The sequence below is a fragment of the Silurus aristotelis genome (assembly GCF_946808225.1).
Source record: "Silurus aristotelis genome assembly, chromosome: 9".
Taxonomy (NCBI): domain Eukaryota; kingdom Metazoa; phylum Chordata; class Actinopteri; order Siluriformes; family Siluridae; genus Silurus; species Silurus aristotelis.
Window position 1 is genome coordinate 12,199,691 of NC_139582.1, and position 24,519 is coordinate 12,224,209.

General features: G+C 38.7%; 1 protein-coding gene and 1 long non-coding RNA gene across 2 annotated transcripts in view; both read right to left on the bottom strand.

Annotated features, from left to right (window-relative positions):
- Nucleotides 1–24,519, bottom strand: part of itfg1 (integrin alpha FG-GAP repeat containing 1) — a 154,120-nt gene that overhangs the window by 15,668 nt on the left and 113,933 nt on the right. Inside the window, exons 13-14 of the mRNA XM_083550894.1 lie at nt 17,286–17,329; nt 13,317–13,395 (exon numbers count right to left, since the gene is read on the bottom strand). Coding sequence (XP_083407020.1) covers nt 13,317–13,395; nt 17,286–17,329 — 123 coding nt within the window. The remainder of the gene's footprint in view (nt 1–13,316; nt 13,396–17,285; nt 17,330–24,519) is intronic.
- On the bottom strand, nt 19,125–23,421 carry LOC310731636. The gene is made up of 3 exons (XR_014535262.1): nt 21,615–23,421; nt 19,717–21,582; nt 19,125–19,551 (listed from the first exon to the last, which is right to left on the bottom strand). It is a non-coding gene; the product is annotated as an uncharacterized lncRNA (long non-coding RNA).

Here is a 24,519-nt window from a genome sequence, read left to right on the forward strand (position 1 = left end):
GGCAACTTCATAACCAAGAGCAGACCACCATCTGTGGATCAAAATGCTCCTGGACTCAAAATCATCCTGTTTAAATGATGTTTGGACACATTATATGGATTTTGCATTTTGGGTCAATCATACGAACTGAGACATTGGTTTAAAACTGATCTATTCAGGACGAGGCTATGTGCGATATCAAATAAGCTAAGGTCGCTAGGAAAGGAGGCTAGCTGTGGATGAACAAATGATTTCTGTGGTAAACTTTGACCTGTACCTGTTAAATGAAAATGATAAATAGATTCTCATCTCTTTAACAAAGCAAATGGTGTAGAAATGTTATTAGGGTGAGCAAGGATTAGAAATAAGCATGGAAATGTGGAAGGGCAGTTGTACAAAAGAAGACAAAGAACATTGAGGGCGGAATATGAAGCAGGCAGGATTGTGTAGAAAAGCTGACAGTGTGTGAATGTAATAAGAGAAAGCGTCCCACAGCCCAACAAAAGCCTCTCTAATTGCTCCAATCACACCCACACACCATTTACAACAGGTTCGGCATGAAGTCACAGCTAAAGCAGCAAAAAAGCACAAAACAACTCTCCGTTCTGTAACCGAGGAAGGGCTATCTATATAATTATTGCATATGGACTCAAAGACACGCTCTTTAAAGATTTCCCGGTTGGCGCAATTTTATAATTAGTGCACGTTCGTTATCTGCTATTTATGACTGTGCATTGAATCAGTCAGAAATCTTGTCAGATTAGCCCAGGTGAGCTAACTGGCTAAATAAATAAAGAAAAAAAAAATCTGCAAACCATCTAAACTTTCATATATGGAAACAAAGGATTCATGCATCTCATTAAATTATTAAAAAAAAAGTTAAAAATAAAATGCCAGAAAAAGGATATAATAAAGAATAAACTAATAAATAGCCTAAAAAGCTAGCTTCATGCTAAACTGAACAGAAATGTGTTATTTTTAAGATGAGTCGGCGAGAACGATTATGAATATTTATTGGTAATGCGATCCAGGTCCAGGTGGATGTAAGATGCCTCTGAGGAATCTTGATCCACATCTGCATGTGTGTGTGTGTGTATGTGTGTGTGTGTTAGCAGCAGGAGAAAGGTCACTGTATATCCGTTGTGTTTGAAAAAACAGGCAGCAGCAGTTTAATGAAGGTATTAAAGAGAAACCCAATTAGCAGTGTGAAGCTGATTTCCATGATAATATATGAGTGAGAGAGAAGCTCCTGTGGTGATGTAATGTTGTGACAGCTGATTCACCTCCATTACACTAAATAACTGTAAAATGAGGCGCAACGCACCTCATTAAACAGAAAACAATTTAAATAGTCATCACAGAAATCCAAACAATAGAAACAGTAACACAGATTCTGTAGCGCCTCAGCTAACAGGCAGACATGGCGAAAATCACTGACACTTTCTTGGTCATCAAGACTTTCTAGCAATGTCCCAAAGTGACACATGACACGGTATTTGGAATAAATACTACTGGATTAGAGGCATCTCTCATTTTCTTCCTCCCACCATGAACACCTTATGGACCTAACAGCTTGTGGCTATAGTCAGAGCTGCAGGTACTGTACTCTGTCCTTCAGCTTGCAACAGACTCCTCAAAACTGTTGTTCCATGGTGACTGTATTTGTATTTTTATTCAGTTCTACACAAGCTTCAACTTTATTCAACTGTCAATATGTTTCCTATTTGGCATTGCTTATGAGTTGTTCGTTGTTAGGACTGTTCTTGAGTCTTACTTTATGGGGCACTGTCGACAAGTTTTTGTTGGTAGGACTGTCCACAAGGTTTTATTGTTAGGACTGTCACAGTGAGATTTTTCTTTTTGGCACTGTCCAAATGTTTTTGCTAGAATGACCACCTGCAAGGTTTATTTTCCCCCTTGTTAGCAATGTCCGTCAGATAGAAAGAACCTTGCAATGTGGTTGAGAGGTTCTCCCTCACCATTGAACACACGTTCTATCCTTTCGCAATTCAACATCACTGCCTCACGTTCTCAATCTGCATTATCTGTATTTTCACCTTGTTTTTTTCCAGATATAACACCATTTAACCAACCAGCAGGTCTGTGGCTATGCTCTGGCAAGACAGTTAAGTGTGTTTCCCTTCCATACCATCATACCATATGCTGTTGAATGCTGAGGCTGTTTTTTTGATGTTGTGGTCAACTCTGAATACAGAGGTTCCTTGTGACTTTTTGATAACTCAACAGCTTTCATGGTTAGGAAGCATGGAATAGAGCATCCGAGTTACATATCTAACAGAAGCGGATAACTCCGACCCAACAAAAAGAGCAAAAGGTTCCATGGAAACATGACTGTAATACAAAGATTGCAAACTCTGAAACAGATGTTACTTTGTGATTTTGTTAGAAGAATCTATGTGGTTCTCGTAAGTTCCTGGCTGACCATCCAGGCTGACCGTGTGTAGGTTTGGGACAGGGCTCTGCTTGGACGCTAACAGAAAGAAAAACTGCTACTACATTACACGTGTATGTATATATATATATATATATATATATATATATATATATATATATATATATATATATATATATACACATGTATATATAAAAGCAACACCGCTAAACACAACCCTCAAAGCTGAAAAACTCAGAGGATTTGTTTTCATCTCACTACCCACACACACACATACAAACACTGGTCAAGGTGTGTTTGTGTCCAGATTTGAGCACTGGCTTCAAATCCCTGGACACAAAACAATTGGGCTTAGCAAGCCAGGCAGAAACCAAACAGCCAGACAGCTGAGCGCGCACACACACACACACACACACACACACACACACACACACACACACACACACACACACACTTTTTTCAGTATTTGTGACAATCTTGCATTGACAGTAATTTCTGTAGCTAAATCCTGTAGCTATTATGCCTACACCTGACCCTAACCCCAACCTCATTAAAAAGAAAATAAATATTCTGGCTTGTAATGCATGTAAATGCACCTTATTAGTTTTGCGTTAACTTCTGGTCCCGGTGGTAATATTTTACAGCTTTTCACCGCTCTTTTAAAAACAATTCTACATTTAGTGCAGTATTCCGAGCTCATTAAATAAAATGGTTTAAAATGACATGTTTAGAAAGACTTTACAAACACCCTCCGGGAGTTCTGAGGAGGTGCTTTTCAAGGAATGTGTTTCTAAAGAGGCTTTCTGCCTTGGTTTGTGTGCGGGTGCGCACGCCTACATACCACAGACACTAATGGAGTATAATAAGGAATGTAATAAAGGCATCATATGAGCATCCTGTCATCTTGGAGAACAAGCAGTGAGAGTTTTTCCAGATTTATTATTGAGAAGAGTGTCTCCAACAGAGGCCATTATCATTGTCATTCTCTCTCTCTCTCTCTCTCTCTCTCTCTCTCTCTCTCGCTCTCTCACACACACACACACACACACACACACACACACACACACACACACACACACACACATGCGCACACAGCCTCTTATCATAAGAGCTCTTATAACGAGTGAGGCTATATGATAACGTGACACACTGCATGATTTTGATGGAGGACGCAAAACTGCAACACACACACAAACCAGACACAAGTCCATCAATGCTGCATTCACATTCATTGTGCCACACTGTAGTCCACTCTGAGGCGACACAACACGAAATATGACAGTTCATATTGTTCCCAATTTTAAGCACAAATGATTAATCAGGTTGTGCTGCCTAGATGCAAAGATGCCCATATTTCTATATCCACAACCTTATTCCCCCTCATACATTTTATCTCATAGATTTACAGAAACTCATACCAATTTATAGTTCTGGTGCCATAGTGAGGTGATAAAAGGAAAACAGACTACTACATATCAGCATGATCCAAATAATGAAAGAGCCCTTTGAAGGTATGAAGAAATGAACCGAAAAAGCAGGAAATAAATTACGATGAAGGTGAGCTGGAGGTGCTTGTAGCTGTGCTTGGTTAAAAAAAGCCATAATCAGGTAGAAATCTGAGCTCTTGGCGAGGCCATGTTATGGTTATTGTCACCTCGGTCTGAAGTGCACATTTCTTTTTTTCTTTTTTCTTTTATGACAGAACACACTTCCCTAAAAGAGCACAGTTTGTCGTAGCTGAATATTGGTAGCAGTGAGCTGAAACGCTCACATTACACTGGCAGGTAGGAGGGCACTGGAATATTTGATTGAACACAGCAGGGTTTCAAAAAAGGGAAAAGAAAACACGAAAAAAATAACCTCCATTTCATATCATATTACTTTCACTGTGCTTATTACAAAACCATAACCGTTCCCTGGTGTGAGTTTTCCCCTCAGTGGTGTATCGGCCTACAGGACCGCAGGGTTTATTGCCACGCACGTACATGATGTACTTATAATGTTATGCCACTTTCTGTAGTTAAAATGTCATAAATATATGGCTTCATTTACTTTAGTCATTAGTATATTAATATTAATTATCAGGAGAAGAGAACTTAATAACATGAAATTCAGATGCATAATTTATTTAGCCTTAATTATGCTTGTATTTTATTGTATTATGCTAAACAATCGGTGTAGTTCCTCATGAGCATTTAATTTAAAGCATCTATAAAAATATACTTAAATAAATAGAGTTTTTTATGCTCTGTGGACTAGGAACAGCTTTACAATAAAATCTGTGAATTTGCATAAATATGCAGTTTGGTAACCCGTATAGTATCGCCATGACATCCACCATCCATCTGTTCATCACTAGTAAACATGTAGCTAATAACTATTTAGGAACTCCGATCTGATGCTGTAATCATTAAATGTGATTGGTCCAGCTTACTTTATGACATCATACATATCCCCACCCCCTAAAAGTACTAAGGATGCTTTGGTTGAAGTACAAAAATGTGAATTAAGCTCTCTGTGTGAAAATCTATTCTAAAATAATGGATTTATGCAAATCGGATTCAGAATCTACACCATTTTGGATGCCATCATGATTTTTAAACATTAAAAACGGTGGCTGAAGAGAGTGAAATTAAAAGCGGGCAGATTCTGGGGACTGCCAGTGATACCATCTTGATTTTAAATTGAGCAGTAACAATATGTGGAGGAGGGCAGCGGAAAATCGATTCGCTTTTCTCGAGGCCGTGGTGAGTTGAAGCCGCAGAGCAGCAGAGCCCACAGCAGAGCGAGGGGAAAGACCTTGGAAAGATAAAAACATCGCCTTAAAACATTGTGCTGCTGAACGGAATGTGAAATGGCCGTCAGTGTGTTTATTCACATTTACAGAGTCTAAAAGTAGCACTGGTCGGTGCAGCTTTCCTAGTTATTAACTCTTACGCTTATGATACGACTTTCATTTTTCATTAAGTGTGTTAGTGTTTAAGTATTAAACACCCTGGGACTAAACCTATGTTTCTAAACCAACATATTCTAATTTAATAAGGCTATTTGAAATGCCAAAGACCTCTGGAGTATGAACCGACCATCCTCCTGTGTGTGTGTGGAGGGAAGTGAAGTTAAAATATAACCACACACACACACACACACACACACACACACACACACACACACACACACACACACACACACACACACACACACACACACAAAATTGAGAAATTATACATTAACATGTTACAGTACTGTATGCATCATTCAATAGGCCATTCTACTGTATTTCAAGTTATATGTAGTTAACTGTAAAGTATTAGCTGGTGCTTTATTTTCAGCTAGCTAGGGGTTGAGATCACACAATAGGAGAGTAAATAATGGTGTGTAAATTTATTATTTTGAGCTGTTGCTATAGTCCACTTGATGTGCTTGCTAGATAATCATATTCCTGTACTGTAGGATATGCGTGGCCACTGTTTTGACCTAAGTTGGGGCTGCTTGTTACAATTTTTGGGCTGGTGGCATTACTGATATCTAATGGTAGGTGGCGCCACTGTGTGTGAGGGGGTATTGCAAATGTTCGAGGCACAAGCAACAAGATTACTCATTGGACAGTGCGTTGGCTATGTAGCTAAACTTAAATCGAAATTGATTACATGAAGTGGACTGAATTACAAACCCGATTCCAAAAAAGTTGGAACACTGTACAAATTGTGAATAAAAAAGGAATGCAATAATTTACAAATTTCATAAACTTATATTTTATTCACAATAGAATATAGATAAAATATCAAATGTTGAAAGTGAGACATTTTGAAATGTCATGCCAAATATTGGCTCATTTTGGATTTCATGAGTGCTACAAATTCCAAAAAGTTGGGACAGGTAGCAATAAGAGGCCGGAAAAGTTAAATGTACATATAAGGAACAGCTGGAGGACCAATTTGCAATTTATAAGTTCAATTGGCAACATGATTGGGTATAAAAAGAGCCTCTCAGTGTGGCAGTGTCTCTCAGAAGTCAAGATGGGCAGAGGATCACCAATTCCCCCAATGCTGCGGAAAATAGTGGAGCAATATCAGAAAGGAGTTTCTCAGAGAAAAATTGCAAAGAGTTTGAAGTTATCATTATCTACAGTGCATTATATCATCCAAAGATTCAGAGAATCTGGAACAAGCTCTGTGCGTAAGGGTCAAGGCCAGAAAACCATACTGGATACCCGTGATCTTCGGGCCCTTAGACGGCACTGCATCACATACAGGAATGCTACTGTAATGGAAATCACAACATGGGCTCAGGAATACTTCCAGAAAACATTGTCGGTGAACACAATCCACCGTTCCATTCGCTGTTGCCAGCTAAAACTCTATAGGTAAAAAAAAAAAAACATATCTAAACATGACCCAGAAGCGCAGGCGTTTTCTCTGGGCCAAGGCTCATTTAAAATGGACTGTGGCAAAGTGGAAAACTTCTGTGGTCAGACAAATCAAAATTTGAAGTTCTTTTTGGAAAACTGTGACGCCATGTCATCCGGACTAAAGAGGATAAGGACAACCCAAGTTATTATTAGCGCTCAGTTCAGAAGCCTGCATCATTGATAGTATGGGGTTGCATGAGTGCATGTGGCATGAGCAGCTTACACATCTGGAAAGGCACCATCAATGCTGAAAGGTATATCCAAGTTCTAGAACAACATATGCTCCCATCCAGACGTCGTCTCTTTCAGGGAAGACCTTGCATTTTCCAACATGACCATAGCAGACCACATACTGCATCAATTACAACATCATGGCTGCGTAGAAGAAGGTTTCGGGTACTGAAATGGCCAGCCTGCAGTCCAGAACTTTTACCCATAGAAAACATTTGGCGCATCATAAAAAGGAAGATGCGACAAAGAAGACCTAAGACAGTTGAGCAACTAGAAGCCTGTATTAGACAAGAATGGGACAACTTGTCTCCTCAGTCCCCAGACGTTTGCAGACTGTTAAAAAAAGAAGAGGGGATAGCACACAGTGGTAAACATGACCTTGTCCAAACTTTTTTGAGATGTGTTGATGCCATGAAATTTAAAATTAACTTATTTTTCCCCTAAAATGATAAATTTTCTGTTTAAACATTTGATAATTCATGTTATATTCTAAATAAAATATTGACACTTGAAACTTCCACATCATTGCATTCTGTTTTTATTCACAATTTGTACAGTGTCCCAACTTTTTGGAATCGGGTTTGTACATTCCTTAGCAATGTTTAAGAATAGAAGAAGAAAGATATAAGAATCATAAGAATGATGCCTATTTAGATTTTCATTAAAAGTGACGAAGATGGACAGGATGAGAAGTAAGTTAATTAAAGGGACAGCGCATGTAGGACGTTTTGGAGACAAGGTGAGGGAGGCGAGATTGAGATGGTTTGGACATGTGCAGAGGAGGGACTTGGGGTATATCGGTAGGTGAATGCTGAGGATGGAGCCACCAGGAAGGAGGAAAAGAGGAAGACCAAGGAGGAGGTTTATGGATGTGGTGAGGGAAGACATGCAGGTAGTTGGTTTGAAAGAGACAGATGTAGAGGACAGAGGGGTATGGAGACGGATGATCCGTTGTGGTGACCCCCTAATGGAAGAAGCCGAAATAATAAGAAGAATGATGACAAAATATTTTTTCTTTTAAATGTTTATACAGTAAATGTAAGTAAGAATACTGTACATTTACCAACAAGCCCTTGCTCGTGGCCCTTTACTGATTTGTGGCGAAACATGACGCCTTCAATCCCATGACAGCAGGTTTGTCTATGTCTAACATAAACTCCAGCATTATCTGTATTATTTTTAACAGTCCGGCAAAGAGAAATCCCACTATAGTCAGAAATCCCACCTGAGCTCAAGCTGGCAAGACCAAAGACACAGGAAGTTACAGCAGCTGCTTTGTGCTGATGAAAGAGCTTCTGTTTCTTGTGCCCTCTCTTCCCCTCTGTTTGTTTGGGTGAACATCAGAAGACAGTTTTTCCACAAACACAAGGCAAAATCACAAAGCCACAAGGAAAGCCACAAGGAAATCAGGCCACTCAGGACAAAAAGAAAAACAGACCGAAACCAAACCTCGATCAGTTCTGCACTTTTCTCAGGTGTGGGTTTGGATGTTGGGCTATGGATATTTTATCGCTATGAGAAGACGTTATTTTTATACATTTAACTACATTTCCAACTTAGCAGTTAGTGCTAGTTCTGTTATGTTTATAATTGGAGCGGGGCCAGTCACTGGTTTCCCAGGGCCTAAAATCACTTATATAAGGCTGTACAATTTTATATGAGTATTCCAATCGACAGGATCCTGGAATGACTGACGGTAACGTACGCATTTTGAAATCTCGGATGCTAACAGAGCCTCCTGACCAGTGCTATTGTGTCGAAATGATTTCTGGCTCTCTACCTGCAACGTGGAAAAGGACTTTAAAAGAGATAGATAAAGCAAAAAGGCTTGATAGAAAGACAGACAGATAGGGAGAGAGAGAGAGAGAGAGAGAGAGAGAGAGAGAGAGAGAGAGAGAGAGAGAGAGAGAGAGAGAGAGAGAGAGTAAAGTTTACTGACAGTTCGTTTGCTCCCTAAAAGAAGTGTACACTGCTTGAAGGCCCCTGCAGGCAAGCCGGGACTGGGTGAGGAATTTAAAACCAGTTCATAATTCATCTGTTTTTAAAAAGATCATTTCTTATACAGAGCCCCGGCAGCAGCAACCTCAAATCTTCACTTATCTAAAAATTATTCCCATCTTTGTACCCTGAAGGTAATTTAACTCCGAGTCATCCTGCACTCTGTGGGCCTTATTCTACACACACCACACCAATAACCACACACACACACACACACACACACACACACACACACACACACACACACACACACACACACACACACACACACACACACACACACATCTTAGGAGTTGAGGCCCCATATGAACTTAAAAACACACTTCACAGGTTTGCGGAGTCAAAAGCAGATTTGCCTTCTGACATTTAAGTGCAGACTCCATCTAACACTTCTCTCTGCTTTTGTTCTCAGAGCTTTAAAAGACCGTGAAGCTGCTCGCTGCATAACACTCTAAACACACACACACACTTCTATTTTCACACATGGCCTCTCCTAGACAGTCCTAGCTGTTTACACTGTGAATATTTCATTATGTTACATTAATGGGGTATGGGTCTTCATTTGGAGTCTCTAAACTCTCCTAAAAGGTTTTACACAGTGATGTATTTATTATAGACATAATGCTGGAATTCAGTTATAAAGGGAACAGCATTTTTTCCCAACAATTTTTCGAGAATATTTTCAAACAGAGGAACATTGTCTATTGTAGGAAATCGTTTCCTGCAAGCTTTAGTTTTTTGTCTAATCAAAAATCAACCATTTAGTGTGGACGATACAACAGAGGCACGGGACAACTAAACTAGATTGATCAGGTGTTTGAGTGATCACAGGGTTAGAACGTTTTCTGCAACAAACTTCAGTCAGATACATTTAACACCATTTTTCTGTCAATGTATTGTGGATTGGAGGGAAAAAATATATGAAAATGGTGATATCTCTGCTTCTTCCTGTGACACTGATTGTCATGTGATCTGGTTTTACCCAATCCAAAAGGTCCAAAGGGTCGAATTTCAGATACTTTGTCTTTTTTAATAAAGGCTGCATTTCTGTCATGCTAAATAAATGACTGTTTTCTGTCCTATATGCAAAGAATCTAAATCTGTTCCTGACTGTGGTGTTTTTCTAGGTCGATTAACTTCAATGCAGGACATCCGAGTGCAGAAACACTAAACTGCATAAATTGCACAAAAGATAATCGGGTCTCATTTATTATAGTGGGTCTGGAACATGTAGTAAATGTTGTGCACCAGATAAACACAAAATAAATAGGTATTTATCACACTTGTGTATGAACAGCCATGAGTGGTCACTCATTGGTTGAAGCTTTGAATGAATAATTGGAAGGTCAAAGGTTTGAGACCCATCATTTTATATATATATATATATATATATATATATATATATATATATATATATATATATATATATATATATATATAATCAAATACAATTTTATTTGTGTGTGTGTGTGTGTGTGTGTGTGTGCGTGTGTGTGTGTGTGTGTGTGTGTGTGTGTGTCTGTGTGTGTGCGCGAACCCAAATTCTAAATGGTTATGTGTTTGCATGGCTACATTCATTCATTCATTCATTCATTTGTCTAAAGAAACAAACTCAAATGGTCATATGTGGTAAACAAATTTTCTTTTAAAAGCACAGTGCTGTTTGTCTCAGGTGGCATGGAACATGTCAAAAGGGTTCCAAAAGATGAACTTTACCAACAATGACATAACAGATGCTGTTTTATAAAGTACAGCTTGGCAATTTAATAAGCAATTTGTCACATAAATAAATCTGATATACGTGTGTGAATGTGTGCGATTTATTTCGGCAATTAAACCAGAAAACTTTGCTAAAGCTGAAAAAAAATAATAAAAATGTCGGTTCTGGAAACATAATTTATTGCAGTGTGAGGGTGATATGACTTCTTACCTTCATTCACGTGAATGAAGGTAAGAAGTCATATAATTTTTTAGCTTGAAGTTGTTTGGGAAATGCTCTCCCCAATTGTCCCTTTGAAAATCACCAATAGCGGAAATAGAGATCAACTAAACCTGCACCTTAGATTCCAGTGATGCTAAAAAAACACATACCTCCCTCCACAAAACTGACAATATTTTATTAATCAGAACACGGATTTATTTAGTTGGGGGAACAACCACAACTACTATATTATTATTATTAATAATATTAATATTATACTGTTATCATTACAACTATTTCATTAGCTAAAATATGAACCATAAATCAAGTGTTTTGATTTAATGAACTTTTGCAGTACAGCTGAGTTGCATCTCCAATCATGTTTAAAGAAAAATACATGAAAGGAAATCCACTTTTCAGTTTATTTTAGCAAAGAAAAGAAAAAAAAATGTCAACTGAAAATGAATTGAATGGTTATGGATGGCTTCTCCAGTGTCGGCACATTTCTAACCATCAGGAATAAAGCTGTAAATTTATTTAAACCTCCAACATCCTTAAGACAAAGTTACATGCTGTGTGTGACATACTGACCGTATGTATCGTGATTTAAAGAACCATACATGTCTTGTGTAAGACAATATTATTCTTTGTCTCCTTTTTTCACATTTTTTAGTCACATGGAAGAAAAAGTGAATGAAAATTAGACCAAAAAAAATGCTTTATTTGATAATGATTCTCTTTGTTTCATTTTTTCTCTGGGGTTTCCTAGTAGGAGAGGCCGGCCCGCAAATAGAAATCTGTATTCGTTTGACCCATGGGAGGAGTTTAATCATTAATAGTGTGGAGATTTATTATAACGTTATCTTGGATGTATCATCTAATTCTCAAGTAACGTTTCGGCTAACGAGATTGTTACTGACCTAGTATTGTTATTGGTCCGTTTAAATTTGAGGGGAGGAGTCTCACTTATGAAGAGCCTACCTGTTTGGACATATTCCACAATGAGAGTACCAGGATTCTTCAGGCTCAAAATGTGAAAGAAAAGCACGGGAAGTACTAGTGATCATTTTACACAGAGTCCTGACTCTCACTGAAAACCCCACTGAACATCTTAATGATGTGTTGAAGAAAACTTTATGGAATGGTTTGACTCTGTTCAATCAAGTACAAGATGCTGACCAGAAAATTAATGCAACTCTGGACGGAAATGTCCATGTGTTGTTGCATAAGGTTATGAAAAAATATCACGAGTGCGTACAACAGTGTAATAGACAGCAGGAAACGTAGACTCTCCAAAATGGCACATTTATCTGCTAATACACTTTACTATACTACCACTGGGGATTCTTGAATACATGTGAGCAAGAGCGTGCAAACACACACTAGTGATGGGAAGATCGGATCATTTTAGTAACTTGGTTCTTTGACTCTCGTTCACCGAAATGAACAAATCTTTTGTTTTGGAGTCATTTAGTTTATTTCATTCCTTTGACCAAAAAGGAAGCTATGCAGTGCAATGCATTGAGTGCATTACATGCCTTGTGTATGTAATGCATGTGTATGTATGCATTTCTGGGAGTCAGACCACAGGACTCATGAGATGAAATACTCAATTCAGTTTCCTGTGTAATGCACTGCATAGTGTATATGGGAGTCATGTGATAAAAGAATGAACGGCTCGGACTAGCTGTTGTGTTTCCCGAAAAACAACCTACGGAAATTTTGTTATGCTATGTTCATGTGTGTCCTGTAGAATGTGAACGAATCCTTCTTTGAGACGACTCGTTCTTCTGAGCCACATTAAAATGACTCTTTTTAAACGAACGAATCGGTCATGAGCGATTCATCATCAACACACACACACATACGCAACCTCTTGTACACACACTTGAGATATTCCATCCAATGCATAAAACCGTGCACAGTTACAGTCAGCAAATAGTGTAGAAAAGAACAGGACTGAAGAAAACTGTGGAGCGAAAGATCAGTGGGCTGCTTCCAGAGCCTGAGGGTCTGAGCTTACAGTTGGGAGCAAAGCGTGTCAACGCAGTGTGGCTAAACATCTTTCCATAGCTGGAGCGCAGCAAATACTGAATTTCTGCAAGGCTGTTTCTGTTGTACAGTGGGAACTTTTATGCTATAAGAGTGTGCCAGCACTCACTACCGTTATTCTAAAAAGAAAATCACCTCGGATACGAAAAAAACCCCAACATTTCTCTTCATAATCTTTCCGTTCTGGTGTTTTTCATATCGCAGTGTGGGCTGAAGTGCTCATGTTTAATGCAAGTTAGCTCTGAAAAAAGGAACGCTAAACACAGATGAGTCAGCTGGAGCAGCCAAATTAACAGAGTGAAGGTGTGACTCACCGGAGGCGTTCTTCAGGTAGCCGTTCGAGTCCACTGACGTGTACATGACATATGGACCAGGCTGATTCACACCGAATGGCTAGAAGAAACACACACACACACACACACACACACACACACACACACACACACACACACACACACACACACACACACACACACTTATTAACCAGACTTCAGTAAAGCCAGCAGAAGGATACAACAGTACAGTGGTCATGCACTCCATCTGTTAGAAAATGAAAGCAAAACCAACAAAAGATTTTTAGCACTGACTAGGAAGACCACTGTTTTAGAAATTGTTATAAATAATTTTTACTTTTAATAATAACATAATTATAAAAATGTTAATGTGTTAACAGTGCCTCTTTATGTCTGTGCTGGAACGCATCATAAAGTAGTCACTTTTCTCGACATACAACCTGATGGACTTTCGGCCGGTTTTCGGTTTCTATCTACGTCGGAAGTTGGGGTCCACCTGTATATCGAAAATTGTTTGTGGACACCTGGGTGTGTTTGTTTTCTTCAGAAACAGGACATTTTGAACCCGCTTCATTTCCTTCAGCAGGAAAAAGCCATGCGAGCCTGAAACTTTTACAATCTTAGAAATGTTTCACCTCCTCTGGCTTCGCTGAAGCATTTCGGGTTTTTTCTCCGTCTTGACTCGGACCACTCTACAGACTATACAATTGCGGAGTTCAACACAGGAGCATGCTGCAGCTGCTCCCTGTGCAACTGTATGGACAAGAAATTGTGGACACCTGACCATAAGTGTGGTTTTTGGAATATCTTATTTTACATTCCCCATTTGCTGTTAAAAATACCTCCACTCTTCTGGGAAGATATTCCACTTTATTTGTGGGTGTGGAGATTTGTGCTGATTCAGCCACAGTGGTATTCAGGTACTGATGTAGGGTGAGGAGGCCTGGGGTGCAATCAATGCTCCAATTCATCCCAAAGGTGTTCAGAATGGGTAAGTTCAAAACTCTACAGCAGGCCACTCAAGATCTTCCACTCAAAACCATATGTTCATGGAGCTGGCTTTGTGCGCTGGGGCATGTTGAGACAGGTTCGCGCCTCCAAGTTTAAGTGAAGGGGAAATTTAATGCTTATGCATCCGAAGACATCGTATACAGATGTGTTTAGGAAAGAACCACATATGGCTAAAAAAGTCAGGTGTCCTAATATTTTTGTCCATAGAGTGTATTTATGGGTTTTTTTACTATTTAAAATTAGTACTAAATACATGCATACTTCATTTTTTTCCATTTAACAATAATACATTTTAATCTCTTCTATTATTAAAACAATAAAAATACAGTTAAAAATCTGGACTTTGTCCTAATAAAAACTAATAATTTATTAATAAATAAATGATTTAAAATCAATTTTTCAATGTTTACATATAAACATGATTGTAAAAATAAAATGAATATATAATACCATTTATTACTAGATTACTAGAATATAATATATTCCCTCCTAATTATTCATTACATTTGTCGAATGTTCTGTGTGCTGAAGAGTGGGTCATGTATAATGGATATGAAAAGTCTGCACACCCCCTGTTTAAGGATTTTTCTGACATCTTCTTGGTTGCATCCTACTGCAAGAGCCATGCAAGAGCTACAACAGCATCAACAGCATCTCATTGTTCAAAGTTAATGCTCAGGTGAAGGCTACAAAACAATTTCGAAGGCAGCAGATATCCCATGGAAGTCGGTGAAGACAGCCATCAGCAAACGGAGAAAATATGGCACAATATGACATTACTAAGACGTTACTCAGAACGGGACGTCCCTCCAAAATTTGATGAGAAGCTGAAGATGGTCAGGGAGGCTGTCAAAAGGCAACTTTAAAGGCGCTGCAGCTCTTTCTGGCAAGTACTAGTTGCTCCTACCATGTGACAGCTATCTTCTGTATTCATCAGTCTGGGCTAGGGGCCAGGGTGGAAAGACACAAAAAAACAAAAACAAACAAACAAACAAAAAAAACCCACAAGCCTGGCTAAACTTAGCAAAAACAAAAACCCAGTCTGCCATGTGGAAAATTGTCTGATGGTCTGGTGTGACCGACTTTTTGGTCATAATTAATTTTTGGCTCAAAAACAACAAAGCACATCAGTAATCGAATCATATAAGTTGCAGCATGATTGTGAGCAGTAGGGCTTCAGTCATGAAGAGCTCTGAGTACCCATCAATTATGGCACAGAACTTTCTGACATCTGCTAGAAAGCTGAAGATGAGGAGGACGTCCAGCTTTCAGCATGACAACAATCTAAAATCAATCCCCCAAAAAAAGAAAAATGTCTTCACTCATCCAGAGTTTAGCCATGATACCTAAAGAAAATCTGCAAAGGGAGAAGATGAGTGGCAAACTATTCCCCAAGTCAAGATGCTCCACACTGAAAGACTCTTATCCACAAAGTACACTGTGACAAAAAAAATCCAAGGATGCTTCAAATAAGTATTAGTTCAGGGGTGTGAACACTCATGGTGAAAATTTAAATATGCTAATTGTTTTATTCTTTGTTTTGAATTACAGTAAGCTGCTCATATAACATGGGTGTGTAGACATTTTGTATGCATGGTGTTCCTTTTATTATTTTATTTCGAATGTTGCAGCTAAAATAGCACTAAACATATCTGTAGTTTTTAAAGGAAAAAATGATCACTATCCAGATTTGATACGCAATTTATCAATTTATTTATATATATATATATATATATATATATATATATATATATATATATATATATATAGAGAGAGAGAGAGAGAGAGAGAGAGAGAGACATAGAAACACACCAGAAGATGAAAACATTACTGTTGTTGTACCTACAGATATAACATGGGTGTGTAGACTTTTAGTAACCATTGGGTTTATTTTATCTTCTTATTTTTAATGTTGCAGCTGAATAAACACTTTTAAAATTCTGTAGATTTTAAAGGGAAAAATAAATTAATATCTGCTTTTAACACAATTAATCATGATCTTATATCACCATATTACCCAGTGCTACTTTTATGACTTTGCTACTTAAACAATAAATATGACTGAAAAAGTACGACAGAGAGAGAGAGAGAGAGAGAGAGAGAGAGAGAGAGAGAGAGAGAGAGAGAGAGAGAGAAATACACAAGATAATCATATTATTCTTCTCATTTTACTATTTCTGATTTTTATTTGTAGGGATGAAATGGAGATCATGGGATCAAGGGCAATTTAAGAATTAAATGTAAAATCAGTTTTTGCTAAACTAAATTTGCATTTACATGTATGCCATTTGGCAGATGCCCTTATCCAGACCGACTTATCTTATTTACAACATACAACTAATCAGTTGAGGGTTGAGGGCTTTGCCCAAAGGCCCAAAAGTTTGCAGTTTGGTGGTTTTGTGAATTAAAATCATGACCTTGCATTTAGAGGTTTAATATCCCTAAATGTTTGGGTGTAAAGTCCAATCTGATGATATGTGTGTCAAACTGACCTGTACTTCCTCTAACTTTTCAGATAAAATAAATAAAAAGGAAAAAGTGCATTAAAAGCAAATCAAACTGCTATTGAAATTGTGATGAATCACACAGTATATCAAGACATCTCCAAAGCACAGCATATAGAGAGCATATTAAATGGGGTTTGTGATCATGGTTGGAGCTGTAGATCTTTCACGCAAGGGGTCGTTGCTCATGTATGGCCATGAGGAACATTTTACTGTCTCCGAAGGACAAAGACGGCCATAAAAAATGATGGGCAGATTCAGTGAAACAGGGTTTATAGGGTATTAAAAGAAATAGACAGACAGACAGAGCAAGATGAAGTGATAATAGAGAGATGGCTGGAGAAGAGGCTGATGATGATGGAGGAGTAAATATTACAGGGCAAAAAAGACAAACTGCATCACATCCATCACGAGTGGAAAGGGCGATGAACTGAATAAAACAAACAGAGACGGAGTGACGGAGGAGTGCGCTTACCTTCACTTTGTCAGGACAGTCATTGGAGCACAGGCCACTGAGTACTGAGAGAGAGAGAGAGAGAGAGAGAGAGAGAGAGAGAGAGAGAGAGAGAGAGAGAGAGATTAGTTATTTAGTTATAATATTGTTCCTATTCATCTGTTATCTCAGCATGATTGCAGAGTGTGTTGAAACACACTGAGAGAAAAGCAAAGGGAATCACATTAAAACCGCAGTAATGTCGTGAAGCGGTCTCTATGAGTGTGTATAAGGGGGGATGTTACTGTAGTTCACACCTAATGAAACCGGCACACACTCCATTACACGACACATTTCATATTACAACAAGCAGCATCGATAAATACATCATTCTCATTACACCTAAACCGTTATGTTACAATCATCACACTCTCATCAGTGTGTCTCTCTGTATATGTATGTATATTAATATTCATATATATATATATATATATATATATATATATATATATGTGTGTGTTAAGAAAGAGAAAGAACGTGTGTGTGTGTGTATGAGAGATAGCGGGATAGTAAGAGAAAGAGAGAGCGTTAATGTTCAACGCAGTTCAGTGCAAATGTACACAATAATTTAATTACATTAAATATAAATTACATGAAAAAGTTTAAGATTAATTACATTACATTTCTGTTGAAAGACATGAAATACACAAGGATGCGTGTATCGTTTTTTTTTTTAATGTTCGGCCGAATCAGATTTAAGTTTTTTTTCCTCTTTTTTTTTTTGGGATTCTGTGAAGATGAAATGGGATCAATAACTATTTCGGAACTAAATCTTTGGCTGTAGTCACTAAAGTCCAATCTGACTTGGTAAAAAATTGACCTGAAATTCATCTAACTTTTGAGATGGAATTTTCTCAGGCGTGGAGAGACATTTAATTTGAATCAGAATGGAAATGAATGTTCAATTAGCATCTGAAAAGGGCTGAAAAATGGCTACTTAGTGAAAGGGGGTGGAGTCGAGTCTGACTGCTCTTCACTGCTAGTGTATGGTAGTGAGTGTATTCACTTATATTTTTGGGATACACACATGCACACGGCAGATATTTGTAACCGAGGCACAATCAGGACGGCTGGATATGATGCATTAACACTGGAATGAAAGTTAAGAAGAACTGAAGCAGGAATTAGAATTAGCGAGAGCGAGATGAAAGCATTAGGCCGCACAAAGACTAAAATCAAAGCACACGAAAATGTTCAGATATTTATAGCTGGGAAAAAAAAAAATGATGAAAGTCATAATTTTCTCACTCTCTGAAGTCAGACGTTTGATTTCCAGAAGAAAGTTTATCAAACACCTTTTTATTCTTGGAATGAAATCACCTCGTCACATAGAGTGAACTGAAGGAATAAAGAAAGCATGAGGAAACCGACCATGTTCATGAGATCTTGTCACCTGAGACGGACCTGGCGGAAGACGATGGAGTGTCGTCCTTCATGGATGAGTGAACGAGGATGCGCTCTGATAAACAGTCCTCTATCTCTCTTCTTCTTGTATGTTCTTTAACCTCCTATCGTGGCTGTAATGACATCACGGCTGCCTAGATTTGTGGTCGTGTATAGGACAGAACAATGCACTACATTTTGTTGACGTTTATGTCGGTGTATTGGACGGATTTTATCCAAAGACGATTTGAAACTTCAGATACTTGGATTGAACTTAGGTTTGGTTGGGGGTGGGGCTTAGAACTCCAAGTTTGCTTTCAAACCAAACAACTTCACCATTATCGATTCATTTGCTGTTTTATTCTATAATTTTCTTTCATTGATTAACATTCAAACAGTGAAAAACATCACTTTGGGAATACAATGGCACGTTGGGACTTTTTTTTTTTATAGCTTACAATGATAATTACACAGTGCGAGTCCTGAAAAAGTTTGCCATTACCATAACAATCCTTTTCCCTGCATCACAAAAGTATAAAAAATCAAGTAACACAACAAATGATCATAATCACAATTGTCAGTCTTGCATGCGGATTGCACCACGGTTTTGTGGATCATTCAATTCAATTATGATTTTTTGTATAGAGCTTTTAACAATGGACGTTGTCCAAAAGTTTATCTGTAGATAGAGGCAAAAAAAACATCAGATGCCATGAGGAAGAACCCTTTGAGAGGAACTTCTTCTTTCAGCTTCTCCCATTAGGGGTCTCCACAGCGGATCATATGTCTCCATACCCCTCTGTCCTCTACATCTGCCTCTTTCAACCCAACTACCTGCATGTCTTCTCTCACCACATCCATAAACCTCCTCCTTGGTCTTCTTCTTTTCCTCCTTCCTGGTGGCTCCATCCTCAGCATTCTTCTTCCTATATACTCCATGTCCCTCCTCTGCTTATGTCCAAACCATCTCAATCTCGCCTCCCTCACCTCGTCTCCAAAATGTCCTACGTGCGCTGTCCCTCTAATAAACTCGTTTCTAATCCTGTCCATCTTCGTCACTCCCAACGAAAATGAGAGGAACAGTAGTCAAAAATGAACCTGAAACTTCCCGAAACACTTGCACTTATTTCACTTATTTTCCATTTGCTTTAAGTCTTTTTTCCATTTGCTTTTTATTTTCCATTTGCTTTAAGTAAAAAAAAACAAAAAAAAACACAGATGATGGTATCCTAAGTCCGCAACCTAGTAAACAAAGTATTCATTCATAGAGACTTCAAAGCACTTCTGTACGTCGCTCTGGATAAGTGCATCTGCTAAAAGCTGTAAATGTACAGTGATTGTAAACGTAAATGAACCCATCCTCATCTGGGTGATCCTGAATGTCCATTCATTCTAGATCTATCATCGTTGAGGTTATACAACACCTATAGAAGTGAGCTGCACATTACCAATTTTAAGAAAACCAACTTTCTGGATCACTACCATCATCACAAACAGTGTTCACATGTCATCAAACAAATCAGTCTATTACTTCAGTAATGCCGAATATGGTCACACACGTGGTGAAGCTGGAAATCGTAGTTTTCTCATAGAATTGAACATTTCTGACACTGCAACCCAAATGGCGCCTCGGAATATTCTCGCTGCATTTTATTCGTTTCAGAGTCTTACAGATTTAGGTTTGAAGAATTGGCATCCCAGATTGTTGTAGTTGCCTGCCAACCTTACTGCAACCATGGCAACGGAGAACTGTGTCCCTAACTACCAAACGAAACAGAATCCGGCTTCATCGTCCTTAATCACATCAGTGCGTCGTTCAGGTGCCGACTTTTACACTTCACTCGAGCGTCAAAACGTTTCTCGAAATTCAGATCAAACGGTGGATGAATGCGCACAATCGACACTTCAGAGGATCTGGAGAAGGCCGAGAGTGAAGACTGTGAAATTGGAGATTTCACATCGGGCTGTTCTGTTCCACATCACTGAACCAAACAGTCAGAGACGGTGCGTCAGATCAGTTACGACACACACACAGACCCTGCTGGGAAAAAGGCCCCTCGCTGCTGATTTGATGTGTAAAGTCAGACCTAAGATCCGCTGGTTGTTCTCAGAGGCTTCATCTACTCCTTCACCAAACTGATCTGTGAACAGTACGGTGTACTGAGGAGTTTTATCTGCTCAACAGCCAGTGTTGAAAACAAGATTTCTTTCTGCCTGGATTTTACACGCCCATAAGAGAAATGTTTGTATTTGACATGAGTGTGTTTGTGTGTACATGCTTTAGGTGCCATGCTGCTCGTGACAAAAATAATCAACCGAGGTCGAAGCCATGCATTTTGTGCACACAAGCATGGCTGTGCCACTTGCGGATTGTAGAAAGAGACATTAATATTTATATCATAATCACACAACCAAGCAACGGAATAAAGAGCCCTTAGCTAGATTCATGCTCGTGGATTTGAACTGGATGAAGCAGAAAGGCAGAAAAGCAGAAACGCAGCTGTTCACACACAAAGAATGGCCTATTTATCTGAGGTCTGTACAGTAGAGTGAATCAGTGTGTTTATATGCATTTATTAAGATGAACTTTATGCTTAGATAAAGCTATTTAAAATGACTCTTAATAAAACTTTCACATCTCACTGGAAGCCAATTCTGCTATATGAATTTATAACGTATCGGCTTTGTGAAACACCACACTTCCTCATTATACCTGTCCCAAATCACACACTATACACTATATTCCTCACACTGCCTTATCCTCCAGGCAGCTGTATTAAATGTCAAAAAATACTGGAAAGCGTGTGAGAACTCTGCGGATCTGCAGAACACATATTGATTGCATTATGTGCAATGACTGGAAACGCAAAAACAAAATCCAGAAACGGCATGTTTTCTGTGCCGGGTTAGTAACAGGATACACTGTACACTGTGTACACTGAGTGTGTAGCAGGGCACTAATGGCTTTAGTTCACACTTAACACAAATGACAGTTGGGATTATGTATTATACATACAATAGAGAACAGAACTTTCTCTGAGAACTTTTCATCCTAGATGAAGTTTGTGGTGTAGTAGCATTTTCTAAAAAAACATGACTCCATGTCTGTTGTTAGAGCTGTTATTGTGATGGATTAGCCTCGGTAATGAGAGAGAGGTAATGATGTTCTCTGTGATAAATCAGCCTCTACTATGGATCAGCCTCTGTGATAAATCAGTATCTACGAAGAATCAGTCTCTATGACAGATCAGTCTCTATGATGGATCAGCCTCTAAGATGGATCAGTCTCTACAAAGGACCAGTCTCTACGACGGAGCAGTCTCTGCGATGGGTCAGTCACTACGATGGATCAGCCTCTACGATGAATAAGGCTCTATGATGGATCAGTCTCTACGATGGATCAGCCACTACGATGGATCAGCCTCTATAATGAATAAGCCTCTAAGATGGATCAGTCTCTACAAAGGACCAGTCTCTACGATGGAGCAGAAGTCTCTACGATGGATCAGCCACTACGATGGATCAGCCTCTACAATGAATAAGGCTCTATGATGGATCAGTCTCTACGATGGATCAGCCTCTGCGATGGATCAGCTGCTTCAATGAATAAGGCTCTATGATGGATCAGCCTCTACGATGAATAAGGCTCTATGATGGATCAGTCTCTACGATGGATCAGCCACTACGATGGATCAGCCTCTGTGATGAATCAGTCTCTACGAAGGAGTAGTAATCTCTACAATAGATCAGTCTTTATGATGGACAGGCTCTGTGAAAGATCAGCCTCTGTGGTGGATCAGCCTCTGTTATGGATGCAGCCTCTGTGATGGATCAGACTCTTTGGATGGATTCTTTGTTTTTAACAGAGTCATCTTTTGTGATTGCTCGATCTCTGTGATGGCTTTACATCTTTAATGTTGTAGTGATGTGTTTAATCTGCTGCCTTTCTACATTTTATTGGTATATTCTGAGTTTCACAATCAGCCTGAGTATTTTGCGCTACTGATAAGCGAGCAGGACGAGTCACAGGGAACTGACCTTCTGGGCTAATTTTCCATCACTCATACTACAGTACACTGTGCTTGCTATGGATCTGCTCAAGGTATGGACAATTAAGGAAATTCTATGATTTGAAAAGTTGAAGAGAAAGTCTGCTAACAAAATGAAAATCTATAATGGTACAGATACAGGCACTATGGTGTATGAATAAATTCCAGGTTTAAACGTCACTCTGAGTGTAAATAACCAGCAGCTTTTCTGTTCAGCAAAACCCTTGAAAGCAGGAAAGTGACCAAGCATTTGGTCATCGGTTCTTTGTTCATTTCCATACGCAGTGTCTCAAAAACGGAAAACATAGACTCCTGCATCTTACATCCTTGCTCCCTACCTTTCGAGCGTTGATCCAGACATCTGTTAGTCCTGTGATTTTTTTTCCCAAGCAATGTCAAAGGCTAATGTCTATATCCAAAGCTTTCTAAAAATACAAAAACCGAGGAAACTGAGTCGGAACACCGTGAGCAGATGTTCCTCAACTGCATCAATACACAGACAGAAACATATTCAGCTTGCTAAGTCTAACCATTTCTGCCTACGGGTGTACGCACACACACATATACACACACACACAAACGAACCACCGAAAGCAAATCTGAAATAGATTCACCATAAATGTTATGGTACGTGTGCTACAAGCTTAGGGGGCAAACTCTAGAAAACTGAAAATAAAATAAAAAAACCTTTTAAAATCCTCAGCAGTTTTTGCAACTACTTTAAGTGCAGATATACAAGTTGTGTCTCAAACCTCGAACACATAATCGCAGCAGGCGATAGAAATATACAAGGGGCGGGGCTCATGGCACATTACTGTACCTAGTTCTTGTAAAGTGCTGTTCAAGAACAAAATGATTACTTTTTTATTAATTAAAACATATTTAATTCATAACATTTAATTAAACAAAACAAAGTGCCATATGACTACAACATTATGATTATATTAAACTAAATGAAGTGCAACTTGTCATCTTCTGGTGCCGTCTTTATCTTCTGTTGGAGAATTCTAATTAAGCATCTGCGCGCTACGTTATTAAAAATCATTTATATCTGACATGAACTATTTTTAAAACTCATTATACACTATGTAGACAAAAGTTTGCTGACACCAGCTCATAGAATTCGCATGTGCTTTTTTTGAACGTTCCATTCCACGTTTAGTTCCCATATGCTGTTATAATAACTTTCACTCTTCTGGTACGACGTTCCACTAGATGTTGGAGATTTTGTGCTCGTTCAGCTACAAAGGGTGTTAGTAAGGTCAGGTACTGATTTAAGTGAGGTGAGGAGGCCTGGGGATGCAGCCAGCGTTCCAATTCATCCCAAATGTGTTTAGTAGTATTGAGGTCAGAGCTCTATAGCAGGCCACTCGAGATCTTCCATTCCTACCCATGTATACAATGTCTTCATGGAGCTGGCTTTGTGCACAGGGGTATTGTCATGCTGGTACAGGTTCTCCAAGTTCTCCAAGTTTAAATCAAGGGAAAATGTAACGCTACCACATCCAAAGACATACTATGCACTTGTTTGCCTCCAATTTAATGGTAACAGTTAAGGGAAGAATCGCATATGTCTGGAAATGTATGGTGTCCCAATTCTTTTCCACAGTTTATTTTGAGTTTGTTATGTATGTGTAGCTATGACACACTGACATATCTTATCAACCATGATGTTCTGTTTGAGTTTTTTGTAGCCATTGTAACAGAGATAGTAAGGGAGTAATATGTGCCAAGGCAGTACTATAAATAATTTCATTTATAGCTCCTAGCTCTCAAATAAGACA